The sequence below is a fragment of the Gekko japonicus genome, unplaced genomic scaffold (assembly GCF_001447785.1).
Source record: "Gekko japonicus isolate JY-2015 unplaced genomic scaffold, Gekko_japonicus_V1.1 scaffold4, whole genome shotgun sequence".
Taxonomy (NCBI): domain Eukaryota; kingdom Metazoa; phylum Chordata; class Lepidosauria; order Squamata; family Gekkonidae; genus Gekko; species Gekko japonicus.
The window spans coordinates 2,533,745-2,553,753 of record NW_015165234.1 but is presented as its reverse complement, the minus strand read 5'-3'; the positions used below and the strand labels follow the sequence as shown (position 1 = coordinate 2,553,753).

At 42.6% G+C, this 20,009-nt stretch overlaps 1 protein-coding gene across 1 annotated transcript in view; it reads right to left on the bottom strand.

Moving 5' to 3' along the window:
• Positions 1 to 20,009, bottom strand: part of LOC107109217 (amine oxidase [flavin-containing] B-like) — a 65,574-nt gene that overhangs the window by 3,869 nt on the left and 41,696 nt on the right. The window contains exons 6-13 of the mRNA XM_015409784.1: positions 16,381 to 16,522; positions 13,790 to 13,939; positions 11,812 to 11,971; positions 9,549 to 9,645; positions 7,717 to 7,770; positions 6,405 to 6,462; positions 5,765 to 5,862; positions 2,827 to 2,938 (exon numbers count right to left, since the gene is read on the bottom strand). Of these exons, the coding sequence (XP_015265270.1) occupies positions 2,827 to 2,938; positions 5,765 to 5,862; positions 6,405 to 6,462; positions 7,717 to 7,770; positions 9,549 to 9,645; positions 11,812 to 11,971; positions 13,790 to 13,939; positions 16,381 to 16,522 (871 nt within the window). The remainder of the gene's footprint in view (positions 1 to 2,826; positions 2,939 to 5,764; positions 5,863 to 6,404; positions 6,463 to 7,716; positions 7,771 to 9,548; positions 9,646 to 11,811; positions 11,972 to 13,789; positions 13,940 to 16,380; positions 16,523 to 20,009) is intronic.

Here is a 20,009-nt window from a genome sequence, read left to right as displayed (position 1 = left end):
GTTGGAACCCGCCCTGAGCCTGCTTTGTGGGAAGGGCGTGATATAAATTGAAGGAAATAAATAAAGAAATAATCAGAGCAAAATGACCTCACATACTTTATTTTTGTGTATGAAAAACATGAACAATTAAGGCTTCATTTTTGAAGACACTGGTCAAGTCTTCCTGTAGAAAATGACTGGGTAAAAGTGGATGGATATCCACAAAAACAGAACTGTTATTGCATCGATGTCCCCCCCCCCCCCCCCCTAAAAAGGGTACAAAAGTTAAAGGTAGAATGCAGTGGTTAGCCAAGAATTTCTTGGCTATGGGACTGGAAAACTTAAACTGCAGCACTCCTGAATAAGTTGGTATGAACTTGCTTTAATATGTACAAGGATTAGCATTTAACTAGGACAGCTGAAGATGGCTAGGCCAAGTTGCATGGGTAGTGAGTATCCTGTAGTCACTGCTGGATATGTCACCAGCAACTCCTCCCCCATCAGGGGACATGACGGTGGGGAGGTGGGACCTTTTCCAGGGGTGTTTCAGCAACCCAGTCAACTCCTGCTCTCACCCCCATGGTTTTGTTTTACAGACCCAAGGCTTGGCAATATTGTTGTAGTTATCTAGCAACCCCCAATAGACACTCAGTGGTCACAGGGTTGTTTCTGTTATCTGGGGGAGTTTTAATCCCCCCCATGTATGTTTTTTAGAGTTCTAATTTTTCTGCAGCCCTGGGACTTCCTTCAGATTTATAGAAAATTTCCCCCATTCTGTCCCTAATTCCATCTAGTGGCTGTCAATCATATCCTCTGTGGCATGACTCTGAAAGAGATATACTAATTGCAACTCAGATTCAGATAGCTATAAAAGAGACACAGAAGGAATAAAGGTGTAGCATTTATAGTGTTTAAACAAGAAAAAGTACTAGAGCCCCTGAGATATATTTTGTGGGCCAAACTGGCAATGAGAAAGAGGGGAAAGTTCCACAGCATGATAGTGTAGAATTTAGTAGAGACAGGAAACACTTATAAAAGCCCTCAAATCTGTTCACATTCATGGAAAACATTTTATAATGAAACATTAAGGTAGATAGTAGAAAAAATGGGAAGACAACCAGTTAGCAAGATTAAAGGGCTAATAGCAACACTCTACCAGATATTTTCGAAGATAGAAACCTGAGAACTAATAGATTTTGTGTAAAGCGGAAAAAAGGAATAAAGGCATGTATTAGGGCTGCCAAATGTGGGCGGGGGGCGGGGAATCCCCCGCTTTGAAGCCCTGATTTCCGACGCGCCCCTGGCCTGTGCGTCACTAGCAAGTGATGTAGGCACGCTGGGGGCGCGGCCATGGCCATACAAGGGAAAACTCTATGGTTTTCCCTTGTATGGCTGTGGCCCCGCCCCCAGCGTGCCCAGCATGCCTATGTCACATCCGGGTGACGCGCACGCACAAGCACAGCCCCGACGCCGGCCGGGAGCCCCCCACTCCCGGCCGAGAAGGATTTGGCAACCCTAGCATGTATGTTACTGAGAGAGTGATTACAAAAATTATAGGCTGATGGTACTTGATGCCATGGAGAATACATATCTTACAGAGAATTAGAGATATTGGTGTTGTGAAGAAATAAAGCAGATGTTATAGATATGTAAGCTGGCAATTGCCACAGATGCAACGAACATGAAGTTGAGCAAACTTCAGAGGATGGCGGAAGACCGGAAGGCCTGGCGTGATCTGGTCCATGGGGTCACGAAGAGTCAGACTCTACTGTGCGACTGAACAACAACAAATTGGCACAGATTCTAATATTTTCAAATACAATTGTTCAAAACTCAAATTATTCAAAACTTGTTCAAAACTTAACAGGGGTCATAGAATCCTTAAATTCTGAGGTTATCATTTTAGGATATGATAAAAACTTAGGCTCAGAGCTAGAAATTAAATTGATATTTCATTTATTAATTTCAGCCTACTGTGGAATAAAGGGTAAGAGTTGGAGTATAGGATCATCCATGAAGTTGATTTATGTGTTGAAGGTTTGGAGAAGGTAAAAATAGATATATGCAAGGTTTGGATATTATGAACAAGTTCCTTCAATGTGAGGAGGGGAGGAGAAGGGAATATTATTTTCATAGACAGGATTATAGTATATACTGTATTTTTAAAAATGTTGATTTATTGATTTTTTAAAATTGGCTATTGTTTAAATTGTTAAATTATGTGTACTTTGTGTATGTGTGTGTGGAAAGATGATGGGTGGATGGATGGATAGATGATAGATAGATAGCTGAGCTAAGTGTACATGGAGTGGCAGCAGTGCTACTCCAATGCTGGGATGGTAAAAGATGTATGGCTTTGAGGAAGAATCCACTGGAAATTTTACAACATATTTCTGACTGGGGAAAAAAAGAATTTCATTCTAGGTTATGAGACACACATTTTTTGGCAGTGCTTGTGGGCAAGCACCAATTGGAGAGGGTGGGGGAAAGCAAAGATGGATGTACTATGCAGTCACCATAAAGGAAGCGACCAGCAGTGCTCAGAACAGACATGATAAACGCTTGTTTTGAATTCTGCTCCACTTGGTGATATCAAGATTTTATCCTCTCATTTTTCCTGACTGAGGATTTCCTTTCCAGGTCAGATCCAAAATGCTGGTCAAGTCAATCAGCATCATTAACAATTAAGATGGAGATTCCAATAAAACTACATCCTGTGGTGCATGTTTTGGATTATCTAAATACTTATAACCAAGATAGGAAAATATAGATTGAGCCATCCTCTGCTTATATATACACACACACATACACACACAAAATGTCTCTGATGAACAGCATCCTCTATACCTCTCTGGCTGCTCTCTCTCCAGCCTGTATTGCACCTTCCATGTAGCCACTCCATTCTGAAGCTGTCTCAGTACCAGCAAAGAAGATCCTCCCAACAGGCTGGCGAATTATCCTTCAAAAAGAAAAGAGAATATGAAAAGCATGACACATTTTTCTGATTGAAAATAAGCCAAGTCTATTTCATGAATTTTATTTCCTATCACAAATGGTCTCTGGCTTCACTACAGTATCTAGAGACTCTCAGACTGCAACACTCCATCAGTGCAACTCAATGCAACACGAAAATGTGTGTGTGAAGTGCTACCAAGTCACAGCTGACTTATGGCAACCCCAGCAAGGGGCTTAAAAGGCAAGTGAGAATCAGAGGTGGTTTGCCATTGTCCTTCTCTGCAGAGTATTCCTTGGTGGTCTCCCATCCAAGTACTGACCCTGCTTAGTTTCTGAGATCTTATGCTATCTGGCTATACCATGCCACCTTATTGAAATAGATCTATGTGTGATAAAGCACTAACTGGTGGTGTCTAAAGACAAGACCATCATTAGCAACACACCATTGTCATCAAACCAACACATTAAAAAGCATCCTGGCTTCAGTCAGTACCTGCACATGTTCCTCAAGATGACCTGTAAGGTATGCATGTTCCAAACAGATGTCTGATGCAGTCCATTAAGGGACAGGAGGGCCTAATTTAAGCTCCCAAATTCCTCTGTTTCATAATAGATCCTTTCATAGATGACCATATAAACTCATCCATAAGGGACTACATGTTCAGATCTGAAATACTACAGGTTGCTGCAAGATGTATATTCAAACCCAGTATCTGGTATGGGACTTATTACCCAGTGTAGCATCCTTCTGCATCTGTGGAACCCAGTACAGCAGGGGAACTGATATGTTCAGAAGGTTCTCTCGGTATAGAGATAATTCTTGTTGGTTGGATCAAGGCAACTGATTCTGACATGAAAGATTAGCACTAACAATTTAATCAGTTTGATGACTCAGAAGACTTGTTACTCACATATTATTTATTTATTTATTTGATTTATTAATCACCCTGTCCTGGCAATATACAGAAGGCAAAATGCCATAAAAGAAAATACAAATTTTAAAATATCTCTATACAGTTAATACGAGATAAAACCAGAATAAAAGATCCCAGGTGGCAATCTACAATTTTCTGTTGCCATTCTGGACTGTTCAGCCATTTAGTGGGAGGGGGAGAGGGAAACTTAAGAAAAATATATATGGGGGGAGGGGGAGAGGGTGCCAGTCAGTGCAAACAACCATTGCTGCCCTCAACCAAAAGCCTGGTGGAACATTTCTGCCTTACAGGCCCTGTGGAATTGCACAAGGTCCCACAGAGTCCTGGTGTCATTCAGCAGAGTGGTCCACCAGGTTGGGGGAAGGACTGAAAAAGCCTTGGCCCTGATCGAGGACAGCAAGGCTCTCCCAGGAACATAGTGGAGAAGGTGGTCCCACAGTTATGTTGGTCCCAGACCGCTCAAAACCTTAAAGGTCAATACCAAATCCTTGAACTTGACTCGGTATTCCACTGGAAGCCAGTGTAGCTGGCGCAGCAATAGTTGAATATGTGCCATCCATGACGTTCCCATCAGGACACGCACTGCCGCATTCTGAACCAGCTGAAGTTTCCAGATCAGTCTCAAGGGTAGCCCAGCATAGAGCAAGTTGCAATAGTCTAGCCTGGAGGTGACCATCGCATGGATTACTGTGGCTAGGTCAGGGCGTGACAAGAAAGGAGCGAGTTGATGGGCTTGGCAAAGGTAGAAAAGCACCAGCCTGGTAATATGCGTGACTTGGGCCTCCATTGATAGGGAGGTATCCAAAATCACACCCAAACTTTTGACAGATAGCACCAGTGTTATTGGCTCTCTATCAAGGGTTGGTAACCTGAACTCCAATCCCAAAGCCCCCCCCCCCGAGCCACAGAGCCTCCATCTTCAATGAGTTCAGTCTCAGCCTGCTCTTTTTTAGCCACCCCACCACGGCCTCTAGTCCCTCAGTCAAATTTTGTGGAGTGGTGGCCATCCGTCCATCCGATAACAGATACAGCTGGGTGTCATTGGCATATTGATGGCACCCAAGACCAATACTCCTTGCCAGCTGGGTGAGGGGGTGCATATAGATGTTAAATAGCATCGGGGAGAGGAGTGCCCCCTGAGGAACCCCACATACTAAGGCTTGCCTAGAGGACACATCCTCACCCAGTGCCACCCTCTGTCCCCAACCCTGGAGAAATGAGGAAAACCACTGAAGGGCCACCCCATATACTCCTACATTGGCGAGGCAGTGAGTCAAAAGATCATGATCAACCATGTTGAATGCTGCTGTGAGTTCAAGCAACAACAGAAGCTCCAACCCGTCTTGATCCAGCTGTCTACTGAGATTGTCTGTCAAGGCGACCAGCACACTCTCCGTCCCATGGCCAGGGCAGAAGACGGACTGGAATTGATCTAATGCCGATGTCATTCAGAAAACCCGGGAGCTGATCAGCTCAAAATTTTTAAAAAACTGCATTTGCCAGGTGTGGAAGGATGCTCATTGCTGTAATAATGTAAGTAATTACCATGCAACACTTGATTAAGTACACTTAAGATATTTTTCAAATGATAAAGATGTGCTCTTTTGATAAAAATAGTTACTTTAATTAAACATTTATATATGTCATCTGTGCCAATTTTGGTAATAATTAAAATAAGAATTACAATTAATTAATTAAAGATGTGGCTGTCAATCAGCAACAAAATATATAGCTTTAATTAATTCATAGGGGAAAAACAACCAACCCTAATTGTCATGATCCACAAATCAGAGATTGACCACTTTCTAACATTATTGTTGTATAACCTCGCTACTCTCTCTCTCTTTTTTTTGCCAAGTCCAGGAATGAGACATCTCTGTTTACTGTTATCATACCTTCCATACTGAGTCATTATCCCAGGTGGAAAATAGGCTGTGTAACATCCTCCAGAATACTGCTCTTCACACCAGTTCTTCTCTTCATAATGTACTGGCTAGAAGGTAAATTAAACAAAGTGTGAAGCAAAGAGGAAACTTGAAGAGGAGAGTTTCTCTGATGACATGCAGAATATATTTCCGTCACCAGTGAAGACTGTATTTCCTTCATAAATGAAGGAAACAGATACCCAATTTTCAACAATTACATCTCTCTCACTACAGCCCTGCAGCCTCCTTCTCATACTCTTCCTGGGGGTTGCCTGAACAGCATTTTGGGCTGAAGTGGGAGGGGCAAAGTGAAGAAGTTGTACTATGTGGACAAAAATACCTTCTGTGCACAGAAGTGACTTGTGGATCTGTGCCGTTATTTTAATTTATTTCTTCCATCTTCTGGAAGTTCCTTTAAATAACCAATTCTTGGCTTTCATACAAAATGAAAGTGGCATATCAGCCATCTAATGGGCAGTGAATTCTGTTGACAGTATTTTTGTTTTGATATTCTAGAAATCCAACTTGAAAATTCATAAAGAGATCACTATCCTAACACTCTGTGTATGGTGTAAACAAGATGATATTATGCTGGTCATTAAGTTCTCACATGTAAGGCCTCTGGTGATCCCAACACCTTTGCATAGAGCTCACAGATCTGAGTTTTCCTGTAGAAGAGAAGTAAACAAGCCCAAAATATAACACTGATTTTTACTTACTTTAAGAAAACAAAGAATAGTATGGTCCACAAGCTAAATGTAAATGTTTACAGTTTAAGATTTAGGCTGCATTCTGACATCACTTTAAGCTGACATGGGCATGCGTCTGATTCACTGTGATAATCACATATGTCTATTCTCCCTTTCTTCAGTACAAAATCCAGGACAGAAACTGAGGGCCAATCCACAGCTTAAAGCTCTTATGGTCACCATATGATCCTGAAAAGGCCTTAGTGAACCAATACTTGCCCTGTTGTAGCAGCCACAAGGACTTTGTAATGTGTGAATCAGCTGTAATTCTCATTACCTGTGACATGTGATTTCAAGTTAACTGCCATTAAACTTCTCCTCACAAAACTAAATACTTCCAACTAAATACTTTTGACCTCACAAATGGAAAGTATTGATTGTCCTGGTGCTAAATGTTAATATTTCAAAGCCAAGAGATATTTTCAGAGTCAAATACATGTTTCACCTATCAGTAAAGTCCTTTTATAATGTGAGCATCCATTCATTACACAGCATCAGGAGCCACTCATGGGCTGCAGATGTTCAGTAGTACACTGATGCCAACTGCAATATGTTGCTTGGAGTTTATGGCAGTTAATTTGTTTATCAGACTTTACAGCACTCTGAAATGCTACATGGCACATACATCATGTAATTAGCACATTTAAACAAATACTTTTTTGAAATACTTCCTTCATACCAAATGAAATATAAAAGCCATCAGTTGTGCAATTTCCAGGCTACTTTTATAGTAGAGTTCTTTCTGTAGTGACACTACCCAACAGAAATAAAGTTCATAATAACAATCCCATAGCGTAAATGCAACTGAAGATACTACAATAATGTTTCTGTAATTGACATGCCACCTGAGGTCTCATAATATTAATTTTATCATGTCTAGTAAAAGCTCAAAGGATGTTTCTGCTAAAAATTATGACTCTAAAAGTGCCTTTGCATTTCCCATCTCTACAGTACAGATATAAATGCAACATTTGTTGGAATGTATGGCTAATTAAGAATGATTCTACACTTTCTACTCTGCATGAACAACATTCATAGATATATACAAAAAGTAAAACTCAAAAACACCCTAGTCCAAAGTGTCAAGGCATTACTTATTTTATTTGCATATGAACATGGAAAGAAAGGACCAAACTCTTTGTCAGTTGAAAACTAGTGAATCATTAACCTTACCTTTCTTCTTTATTAAGGTGTGCTAATCTTCTACATTTCCGCGCAAGGATGAAACTAAAATGTAAAAACACAATAAGTGAATTCATGAAGAGAAATATAAAATTTTAGACAATTACTTCTATTAACATATAATTCATTAACATTAAAATGGAGTATGCCAGAGTCAGTTTGATATGGTTAATTCCTAAAGGCTCTTTTTTAACTTTTATAATGTCAGAAAAGCACCAAAACAGAAAGCATGACTGAGATATGTTTCCTTCCTTCCATGCTCCTAGGATAAGATGGAAAGAGGGAAGGTTTACATTTCCTAATCTAGGAATCCATTCAGTAAGGGAACACACACTGGACAACAGTGCAAAGGGCTTGCACAGTGCACAGAAGTTTGGAAAGAGAGCATGATTCATGCTTCATGGTAGTTCTACGTACCATGTGAAAACACTGAAATTACTGAGTACCAGAAGAGGCTGCACCAATCCATCAGAAAAGACATGTAAAGCCAAATAGATATACAGTTAAATTTACTAAACTGAACCAAGATAAATTCACAACATGTGCTGAATATATACCAGGATCCTTCCTCAGGGATAACTTTCTAAACTAGATAGGGACACACAAAGCCACACGGTTGTATCCAACCTCTGTTTTCTGCCAGTAGAGAAAGGAGTGTTGGTTTTCACTGATTCCCTTCCTCCACTTTCCTTCTTTCTCTGCGTGTGAGGGTTCTCTGACCCCCCCCCCACCATGAGTAGAATTTTAGGGCTGCAGTGGGAGAGAGGAAGCAAGAAAGTCACTCCACTCTTGGCTCATGATACAACCATTACTTTATGAGATACTATGAAGAGCAAGACTTTATGCAAACCTCAGTACACTCTCTGTATCAACAGGCTTACTAGGGAGAGAATCTGGCACACACCCTGTGAATCTCCACTTTCATTTTTTAAAAACATGAAGCATTAGCTCACAATAATGAGAGGAAAATGTGAAGATCTGAAATCAGAACATTTTGCAGGCTCAAATGTGATAAGGGTGGGTTGGCTCTGCTCATTGGATACATACAGCCTAATCTTTTATTGTGTCAATCCTACCATATATAGTCTTATCATCACACTCCAAACATATGGTACATACTTCAGTCAAGACATATGGCCCCTTTCAAACAGCCTTTGTATTCCATTTAGTAGCTGGTTGCTAATGGAGGGTTTTTTTGTCATTTCAGAAAGACCTGTTTTAGTAACCGGCTGCAAAAGGATTTATTTACCTTTTCATACAAAGCCGCTTGCATCAGGTTAGCAAAGTGTGATTGAGCTGTTTTTGAGGGGAAACTGCTTCCTTCTGTTTTCACCTCTTCGTCCTGTGGTGTCCTGTAGTGCTTCCTACAATGCTGCTTCCTCCCCCACCCTTTTTTGTGGTGCGATCTTCCTCAATTTTTTTTGAATGTTCTAAGCTGAGCGCTATATTGGTGTAGCACTATAGCACTTAACTTGTTGTGAGCTGCTCTGAGCCCCACAATAGTGGAGGAGAGTCAACAGAAATCAAATAAATAAATAAATACACTTAGAATGTTTCAAAAAAAGTTCGAGGAAAATTTGTGCTGCAAAAAAGGGTGGGGAAAAAGGCATACTGTTTGAAATGACCATAGTGCTTCAGAGGTGGCTCATTAATAGAAAGAAAGTGATGTATGAAACCCCCGTTCCAGTATCATTTTACTCGGAACTGGGCCAACAGATAACATCCGTTTCAGAATGGTAATGTGAAAGGGGCCATAAAAATTCTCCCAACATTTCACGCTTCCTCTTCTACCAAACCCAACAGATGACTTTTTAGAGTCTTACCCTATTATGGCTGGAAAACTTCCATCGGGTTTGGTATCATCTAGTGTCAAACCAATTGCTGCTTCTTCGTCTTCAATGATCATGGTACCACAGTAATCTGAATGAGAATGGAAAGTCATTCAAAATGTCAGCAGTCCAGGTACTGTAACATATAAAACAAGCCTGATCTCATGCTTTCTTGTAATACTTCTCAGGAGACTTTATTAGCAGGGGCACCAAAGAAATATTTATTACATTGAATGTATATAACAATTTAAACATTGCAACAAGGACATCTTTAAATGCTGCAACCAGCATGTGAGAACACACACGCACACTTATGCAATTCTCTAGGGTTTTAGAAGGAGGTCAGCCTTTCTGCCCTTACCTGAATAGCCCAGGGTAGCCTGATCTCATCAGATCTCAGAAGCTAAACAGGGTCAGCCCTGGCCGGTATTTGGGTGGGAGACCTCCAAGGAATACCAGCATTGTGACATGGAGGCAGGCAATAGAAAACCACCTCTGACATCTCTTGCCTTGAAAACACTACAGGGTCTCCATAAGTCAGCTGTGACTCGATGGCATGCACACACCCACACTGTCTTTCTACCTGGGATCTCTGGGTTTGCTGGGTTTGAGCCTGGAAAGAACAGAGCAAGGGAGCTAAGAACTGATAAGTGTACAGGACACTAGAGGCTCAGCTCCCAGGCCCAAGAATGCCAGAACAGCTACCCACCATCACCATATTTCAATCTGCAGAAAATTCTGATTTCAGATCTTTCCTCTCTGTCATAAGGCACACTTAAAAAAAGAAAGAAAGAAAAGAAACTGGATATTCTTGCGTCAGATTCTGTGTTTTGGTAGTAAGGCTGCCAGCACAGAGAATGTCCCTCGGCTTGCATAAAATCGTGCTTGCCATAGTACACTACTACATGTATCATCTAGTAAAGAACATGCTGAAAGGAAAGAAAGCATAAGCAGAATAGAGAACCAATGTACATTTTAAGGTAGCGCTACATGGGCAGACCTGAGTTTCTGCCTTTCAGGTTGGTTCTACCTACGTATTAAGACTCTAAAATGTGTTTGCTTCTAGTAACATGTTTCTGGATACCCAGGCCCGTGGCCAGGATTTTTTTAGTTGGTGGGAATTACATTCCTTACAGGGCACTGGCTAATCGAATTAGAACGGCTTCAAAAGGGAATTAGATTCTCTAGAATTAGATAGGCATATGGAGCAGAGGGTGAAAGACCGGGGGGGGGGGGGCTAGCCTCAAGATGCTCCACTGTAGCTACAGGGCTGTGGATACCACATCAATGAGAAGCAGCACTAGGATTAAGACATTTCTGAACATGTACCCAGCAAACTTTAGGGCAAACAGCTGATAGTCTTTTACATTCCGCCTATCCTCGACCAAGGCCAGGGCTTTTTCTGCCCTGACCCTCACCTGGTGGAACACGCTCCCTACTGAGATCAGGGCCCTGTGGGATCTTATTCAATTCCACAGAGCCTTCAGAACTCTCTCAGCCCCACCTACTGCACAAGGTGCCTGTTATGGAGAGAGGAAGGGAAGGCAATTGTAAGCTGCTTTGAGACTCCTTGTCCTGGCCCAGACATGCCTGGTGTGCCTGTCCTCGGCCTATTTGATGGTGGAGAGACCCCAGCCTACCCCGAAGGCACGGCCAGACACCACGGCCTGGGACCAACATACCTAAGGGAACACCTCTTCCCATATACACCTCAAAGAGCGTCATGCTCTGAGAGTCAACATCTTCTGGTGATCCCTGGCCCAGAGGATGTCCGCCTAGCCTCGACCAGGGTCAGGGCTTTTTCTGCCCTGGTCCCCCACCTGGTGCAACATACTCCCTACTGAGATCAGGGCCCTGCGGGATCTTATTCAATTCTGCAGGGCCTGCAAGACAGAGCTGTTCCGCCAGACTTTTGGCAGGAGCAGCGGGCGTCTACACATGCCCCCCCACCCCAAGGTTGCTGTCTCCCACCTACTGATAACCGGCCATACCCACCAACATCAATGGGCCAGACTCTCCCTACAGCAAGCTACGACTACTGATTTTATATGCTTATAATGTGTTTTTAAGATTTCATTGTATTTATGGAAATGTTGTAACCCGCCCTGAGCCTCTTTACGGGATGGGTGGGATATAAATGCGGAAAAATAAATAAATAAATAAAAGGCGGATACGGCTGCCCAAAATGGATTGATGAATTACTGTAAACTGTTGCACATTACCCTCACTCACTTACACCTCAGTTCAAACGAAATACCTTTTTTCCTCCAGAATGATTCCTTGTAGTACACTATACATTTGATGACTGATCCCATGGGAACCCGGTTAATCAACTGATTTCTCAGTGAAGGCAAAGGTGGATTAAAGTGAATCTTCAAACCAAGAGCTGGGGGGATGGCACTAATAACATACTGGGCCTTAAAAAGAAAAACAAGAAAAATGTAATCTAGCTTTATCAGGCAATTAAAATGTTAGAGTAGATTTCAAATCCTAGTTTATAGAAATGCATTCTCATGTTATTATCTAAGAAGCTTAAAATTTGACTTGCACAAAAGGCAATGCATTTCTCACTGAGCTATAGTCAAAGTTATCTCTACCTCAACAGCAAGGGTCGAATCTGCATTTGCATTTTTAATCAGTTTCATGCTGCTGTGACGCCGTCTTTCTCTATGCTTGTTTGAATGTTGCTTGGAGAAGATTCTTTTAAAGCAGTGCAGAGGTGCAATGACAGTGGAGCAGCCATGAAAGGGCAATAAACACATGTGGATGTGCAAAAGTATGCTAGCACTGTTGAGGTGTGAAAACGACACCAAATGAAGACAGCTTTTTTAAAGGTGATGTCAGAAGGCTGGGACACCGGTGGGAAAGACAAATGCAGATTCGACCAAAAATGGACATCCACACTTTTCTAAATGGACAAAAAGCAAGCCATTAAAAAGACTGTTGTGACAAAAAGAACACAAAGCTAGTTTGGCTTTAATTTCACCATGAAAACAAACATCTATATTTCAACTCACTACATATTACAGTTCCAGAAGATAGTCTCTTAATCTGTACTGAAGTGTTCATAAGAAGATCGCTTGCAGTGATTCAATTTAAGCTATTGTATAATACAACCTCATCCTTCAAGAATAAATTAAACTGGAATCACTCAACCTTATACTGGCATGAGTGGATGAGCATTAAGACTCAAGTCCTATTTCAGCCAGCAGGTCTTAGCTATATCTAATTATAGATAGTGCAGCTTTCCATGAAGTACAAAGAGGTTCATCAGCAAAATGGGGGTGGTACAGCTAATGACTGATGACCAAATGGGCCCCATGCTTTTAGTGGCAGGCTTTGTGTGAGGTCATAGACTCAGGGGGAAAACCAGGTCACCGGCATGCAAATGCTTAGCGGCTGATTAGCCAGGAGTGTTGCATTGCATTGTGGAGGTTGCTAATGTTAAAAATCCATGTCCATGTGAGGTGCTGACTTCTGCTTCTAAAATGTCCCCAGCATCAACTGGTGGGGGCACTGGACCATTCTCTATCCCAGCTGCAGGCATTTACTACAACCATACCACCTAAGTAGCTGCTACTACTGCAAGACAGTAAAGGGAACTAAGCTGGTACACAAACAGTGCCTGTTTTTTGCATATCTAATCTGTTGCAAGAGCAAAGTAAAACAGTAGCACGGGATCCCAGATGGGCACTGAACCATACACACAATCAGTAGAGCTGAAAATGTGTTGGAAAGGGGCATCTACTGTTTTCCTTCCCTTCAGACTACCACCACACTTACAGCAGGAGACTAGGCCATAGAATTTGTTGTTATTAGTTCGGTGACTTGATGGGAGAACTGTCCAGTCTGAAGCCCCCTGCACATGCTAGCCATAAGAATACCTTATGCCATAAGCATACCTTAGAATCCTTTTGAAAGAGAAAATAATAAAATCCCTCTTTTTTGCCCAAATTTATTCGTCTTTGACAATCAAAACACATTTGTACTTGTCCTTTTTCTTTTCAGCCCACAGTGTTCACAACACCTTGACAAATAGTTTAGAGCATGTAATTGACAAAGAAAGAAATAAGTCAGCAGAAATAATTTAAATAGATGGTTAAATAAGAAAGCATACAATTATGACTTTTGGATGGTTTCAATATATTTTAAGGGTTATTTTATCTTTTGTATTATTTTCCCCATACTGGGCAGATACAATCTTTCCAGATGTTAGGATTCTAACTATAAATCACCTCGTATGTTTCATGGTCTAGGGTTTCCACTATGACGCTTTCACCTGTCTGATCGATGCAGATTACAGGCTTCTCTAGTTTAACATTGTCTCCAAGGTATTCCATAATTTTCTCACTAATTTGACCAGAACCGCCAACAAACTTCCGCTCCTGAAAGATCAACAGAGAAAAAAAATGTGGTACTACAGGCAAATTTGGTGATGTAAAATAATATCCCCATAAACTACAAAGTAATCCACTTTTTAAAAATTGTTTAGCTCTAGTTAAACTACCTATAGGTATTGTATTTTGAAAACACTTCTGTGTACCATAAAGTTCCTTTTATGTATTGCTTGAGAGCTCCAAGGTAGCTCACACGCTTTACATGCACAAGGTCTCAGATCCCATCCAGTTAAATGATCTCAGGTAACAAAAACAGAAGTTATGATCCAGCAAAGAGTATCAGCAGATACAAGGACTTCTACCAACAAAACGCAAGTTCTACGGAAACCTTGTTACGACTTTTACTTCCTCTGCAGAAGGATCATTAAAATAAAAAAATAAAGAAATAAAAAACAAGAAAAAAATTAAAAATTAAAAAAGGAAGAAAAAAATGCAAGTTCTTTGGCTTCCCTCTCCAAAAGCAGCCCCAAATGTCAACGCCACCACAATTCTGCTGCTGGAGGAGAGGAAACCCCAAGAATCAGATTTGGGAGGTATTCTGGACTGCTATGGGAGTAGGGAGCCACAGAAGTTATGGCAGAAGTCCTCACAGCCACAGAAACGTTGCGCTGGTTACAACCCATTAAATCCTAGAGGTGCTGTCAGTGAGAATAAACAATACCAACAATCTAAGGCCATTTCACATAGTGAAATCTACTTTTGGCATGTACTTTGTCTGCTATAATCCATCACAACAGATACCTGCTATAACTGACACTCTGGGTGATTAATTCCTTAGATTTATTTATTTATTTATTCAATTTACTAGGGAGGAAGGCCCGTTGAGAAGGGCGATACAACGGGCAGCTAGCCCCCCGCTTCCTCCCCCTCCCCGCCCTCTCCCCGGTGGCGGCCAGTCTTAGCCTCCCCCCTGTGGCTGGAAGGGTGGGGGGACACGGAAGGCTCCGCGGGGCTGGAGCGGCCCCAGCAGCGGGAGAAGGTAGCAGGGGCCGCAGGCGCCGCTGTTCCTCGCTCCCTTTCCTGGTGTGTCGCGTAGGCGTGGCGACTCTGCCGCATCCGCGCTGGGCCAGGAGGCGACGGTGCAGCCTTGGCCAGAGGAGCGCAGCGGCCCCAAAGGCAGCCAGAAGTTGTGCCGTGCGGCCGCCAGGCTGAAGAGGAGGCGGCGGCGGTAGACGGAGCGAAGGGAGACAGGAGAGGGCCCCCCTCGGCTGGGCGGTCGTTCGGCCGGGCGGCTGGCTGCCTGCGAGCGCGCCCCCTCCCCCCCCGGCACAGGCTGAAGATTCGGAGGCAGCAGCGGGAGCAGGGGCCGGCAGGCAGGCAGGCAGGAGAGCGCGGCCCCTCGCAGTCCGGTCGTCTGTTTTCCAGCGCGCTGTCCCCCTGCCCCGCCCGAAGTGTCGGAGGCGGGACGCGGCGTCGGAGGTGGGAGCCATGGGACACGGCCAATGGAAGACGGGGAAGGTTGTGACGGACCGGTCAGCCGGCCAAACACTTAGGGGCGCATTTTCTCTCCTGTGCGTGAGTCTGCGTCTTACTGCTTTATATATAAGGGAGAGATACCCCACCCTCCCCACGAATGGGCTCAGGGTGGCTTACAGCAATGGCCCAATTGCCAATAAAACCGATTAAAAAATATACATCATTTCATAATAAGTTAAAACATAAAATCATGGGTGCTATTCAGTTCTACAGTTCGTTGCTTATGAAGGCGTATTAAGATGTCTCCGACAACTAGATTCCAGCAAAGTGTCATTCCGAGTCGCTCGATGTAACAGGCCAGATGTTGGCACTGAGGGCCAGGCTCATTGATGGTAATGGTGGGGGCGGCTCCTAATTGAAAGCCTGGTGGAAGAGCTCTGTCTTGCAGGCCCTGCGGAACTGCAAAAGATCTCGCAGGGCCCCGATCTTCTCCAGGAGCTCATTTCACCAGTAAGGTGAAATGATCTCCTGGGCCTCCATAGTTTGCTCTGGGGCTATCTTTCTTGAGCTAAGACAAAAATGTGTGAGCTGGAAGCTAAAAAACTGTGAGGTAGCTCACACTAACTCAGCTTAGAGGGAACTCTGCTTGGCAGTGGCTGCTACCTGGGCCTCCATTGTTAAGGATGGGTCCAGGAGCACACCCAAGCTCCTAACCTCCGGCGCTGGCACCAATGGTGCCCACACACAGGACCTCCGTCTTCGGCGGATGTGAAATCATACTTGGTTTTCCCACTCTCCTCCCCTCATCCCATTTCTCTGCTACTGTATGGCATAGTATAGTATCAGTGGATGCTGCCTGCAACTTGTGCCTCCATATAAAGTCAAGACTGATTAAGTTACTCTCAGCTGCTAAACACAAGGAGAAAATACACAATGCATTAAATTACCAAAGATCTATACCACGTTTCCTCGGAACTGTCATAGGATAAGTATGGAGTTATCGCTTACTATACCTGGCCTCCATTGGTAGTTGAAAATATCCTGGTTGTCCCTCCACACTGCTTAACATACCACAGGAACCAGAGAGCTGACACCTCATGTGGCTCAGAAGTGACATCAACGTTCACAAACAGAGTAGCAAACCGCTTAGCAGCACTGCATGGGAAAGCAAATTGAAGGCATGAAGGCATTTTTCTTAGACCAAAGAATCCTTCTTGGAAGATATCATAACATCTGAAAAACTTATATTATGCAACACCCCCTAGGATGTATTTAAGCTTCTCTGAAACCTCTCTGTGTTCTGAACTGAACAGACCAAATGTCATGTTCCGTTTTCTCCTACAGTGTACCCAGCTAAAGACCTAGCAATTCTGGAATAGGGAGGGAACAAGAATAACAAGACTCAACAGAAGCTTCCATTAGAATCATTTGTGTCATGGTGGGACGGGCAGAGGAATCACTCAGGTGTGCTGTCCCTTTGGTTGCCTTCTGCCCGTAGAGGAATCACTCAGATAAATGTGCTGTCCCTTTGGTTGCCTTCTGCCCATTGTGAGGAAAGCAAAGGAAAAATTATTAAGTATGGAACCATACAGATACAATGATAGATTGGTACAAAGGAACAATCATGGTTTCATGTGATCTGCAAAGTTTCCCCCTCCCCTCAAAATTAAAGCCCGTATCCAGGAGAAGACTTTTATAGAAAGGGTGTGTGTGTGTAAAGAGATGGAGGCAGGAGGGGAAAGGGATTTTGAGAAGGATTAAAATGATGAGAGAATATTTTTTAAAAAACCAAGAGGACACAAACAGATGGACCAAGGCTAGAGTTGACAAATTTCCTGTCAAAAGGCTTTGGACAGGGTACCTCACAAAAGACTCCTGAGTAAATTTAGCAAACATGGATTAAGGGAATGGGTCTGGTCATGGATTAATGGTAAAGGTTCCCTTGCTCGAAAGCCAGTCGAATCCGACTCTAGGGTTGCGGTGCTCATCTCCGTTTCCAAGCCGAAGAGCCAGCACTGTCCGAAGACATTTCCGTGGTCATGTGGCCGGCATGACTAAACACCAAGGCGAACGGAACGCTGTTACCTTCCCACCGAAGTGGTACCTATTTATCTACTTGCAATTTCTTGCTTTCGAACAGCTAGGTTGGCAGGAGGGTCATGGATTAAAAGATGGTTAAATGGTGGGAAGCAGAGAACAGGAATAAATGGACAGTTTGCATAAAGGAGGGCAGTGAACAGTGGCATCCTGCAAGGATCAGTACTGGTACTGGTACTGTTTAATTTGTTCATAAATGATTTGGACTCGGGGTTGAGTACTGTAGTAGCCAAGTGCACAGATGATACTAAATTATTCAGGATGGTGAAAACCAAAATGTATTATGAAGAGCTACAGGAGGATCGCTCTAAATTGGATGAGTGGGCAACCACGTGGCAAATGAAACTCAATGTGGGTAAGTGTAATATGATGCATATTAGTACCAACAATTCCTAATTTTAATTATCCACTGATGGGGTCTGAATTGGCTGAGACTGAGATTGATAAAGATCTTGGGGTTGTAGTAGATAGCTCAATGAAAAAGTCAATCCAGTGTGCAGCAGCAGTGAAAAAGGCAAATTCCACACTAGGAATTATTAGGAAAGAGATTGAAAACTAAATGGCCAATATTGTAATGCCCTTATATGAAGCTATAATGAGGCATCATTTGGAATACTGTGCACAGTTCTGGTCTCAAAAAGGACAAAGAAGAACTGGAAAAAATACATAAAGGACAACCAAGAGGATTAGAGGGGGTTGGAGCACCTTTCCTGTGAGGAAAGATTGGAGAGTCTCTGACTTTTCAGTCTAGAAAAAAGACAGTTAAGAGGGGTCATGATAGAGGTTTATAAAATTATGCATGGGATGGAGAAAGTGGATAAAGAAAGCTTTTTCTTAGGGGCATGCAATGAAATTGTTGGGAAATACTTTCAGAACAGACAAAAAGAAGTACTTCTTTACTCAGCAAGTAATTAAAGTGTGGAATTCATTGCCAGAGAAGGTAGTGACAATGTTCCCTCTAAGCTGTGGAGTCTTCTGAGCAAAAATTCTACTTCGTGAGCCACTGGCATTAAAGTTGTGAGCGACCGATTTGGCTGCTGCATAAATTAGTTTGCTCTAGAGCCATCCTTCCTGAGCTAAGACAAAAATGTGTGAGCCGGAGGCTAAAAAACTGTGAGCTAGCTCACACTAACTCAGCTTAGAGGGAACACTGGTGATGGGCATGAACATGTATAGCTTTAAAAGAGAGTTAGACAGATTCTTAGCCATCCATCAGTGGCTACTATCCATGGTGCTTCCATATCCAGAGGCAGCAAATCTCTGAATACCAGTGCAGGGAGGCAGTAACTGTGGAAGGGCTTGGCCATTTGCCATCCAAGAAACTGGTTGGCTACTATGTGAAACAGGATGCTGGACTAGATGGATCACTGGTCTGATCCAGCAAGCTCTTTTTATGTTCTTATGTTCTAAGCTTCAGCTAAATGAACAAAGGTCTCCCCCCCCCTCCCCCCGGCAACCCTCCTCCTGCCCTCTTCAGTAAACTGGATGTCAGTTGGCAGGCCAAGTTTTTAAATTTCCAGAAGTTATTGGATGTTTAGGTGGGTTGTTTTCCTTTTTTTGTTGCCTCCTATATGTGTATGCCCCTGTGCATAAATAATTGTTTCATTAATGTAAAGACAAACACGAGGTATGTTTAATTCATTTGAACTCTAGGGGGAGATGTGGTGCATTCTATCTACTGTTCAAAGCTTACTGAATGTTTCTCTTGTTCTCTTCCCTGCTTGTAAGTACTTATATCTGGAAGGTCTCTCTGCTGTTGTGAGGCCTAGAGTACGTTAATGCTTTGTTGCAAATACTGACCATCTTGGCTAATATTTATAAATCTAATGAATCACAGCTAAAGAGTCCTAGTTTTGTTATTAATTTCCTGCCCAATATTCTGATGTTAGTATTTTATTTGCAGTCTAGTAAAGAACCTCGGTATTGAGGTGGCTAAGTAAAAAAGGGTGTTTGGTTGAGCAAAGGGACATCCAAAAACAAAAACAAAAAGGGATATGCTATTCATGCAATTTTAAATTGTTCTGGGTTTAATTCTTTACAGAAATTAACATTTTCCAGTTGTTCAAAGCTGAAAGAGCACACAGTGCTTAAGGCTGGAGCTGCCCTTTAGGAACTCTAACTTTTGATCTCTTATCATGCATGTTTATGACAGCTGAGTTATATTTCCAAGCAGTCAAATGCTGAGGTAGCAGCCCTGCAATGCTATGAATTATTGTCTATATGTTTTTGACGTTTATGACGAAGTGGCCGTTCATCATCTTCTTGAGCTGTCCTGTACATGCTAATAAATAAATGATAAAAATAACCAAAGAATTGGCTGGGAGACTTCCCCCTACTCTTTGTTAAGTTAAGAAATGGATTAGACATTCAACAAAGCCACATTTTTCTGAAAGACGTATTTGCCTAGTCTTTTTAGTATTTTTCATGGGGGTGGGGGGGAGGTGTCAATAAATTCTCCAATACAGTGTCATCTTGGCAACCAGTAGGACCACAATATAAATACAATAAAAAACAAACAAGCAGTGTGCATGTATGCTGGGACTAT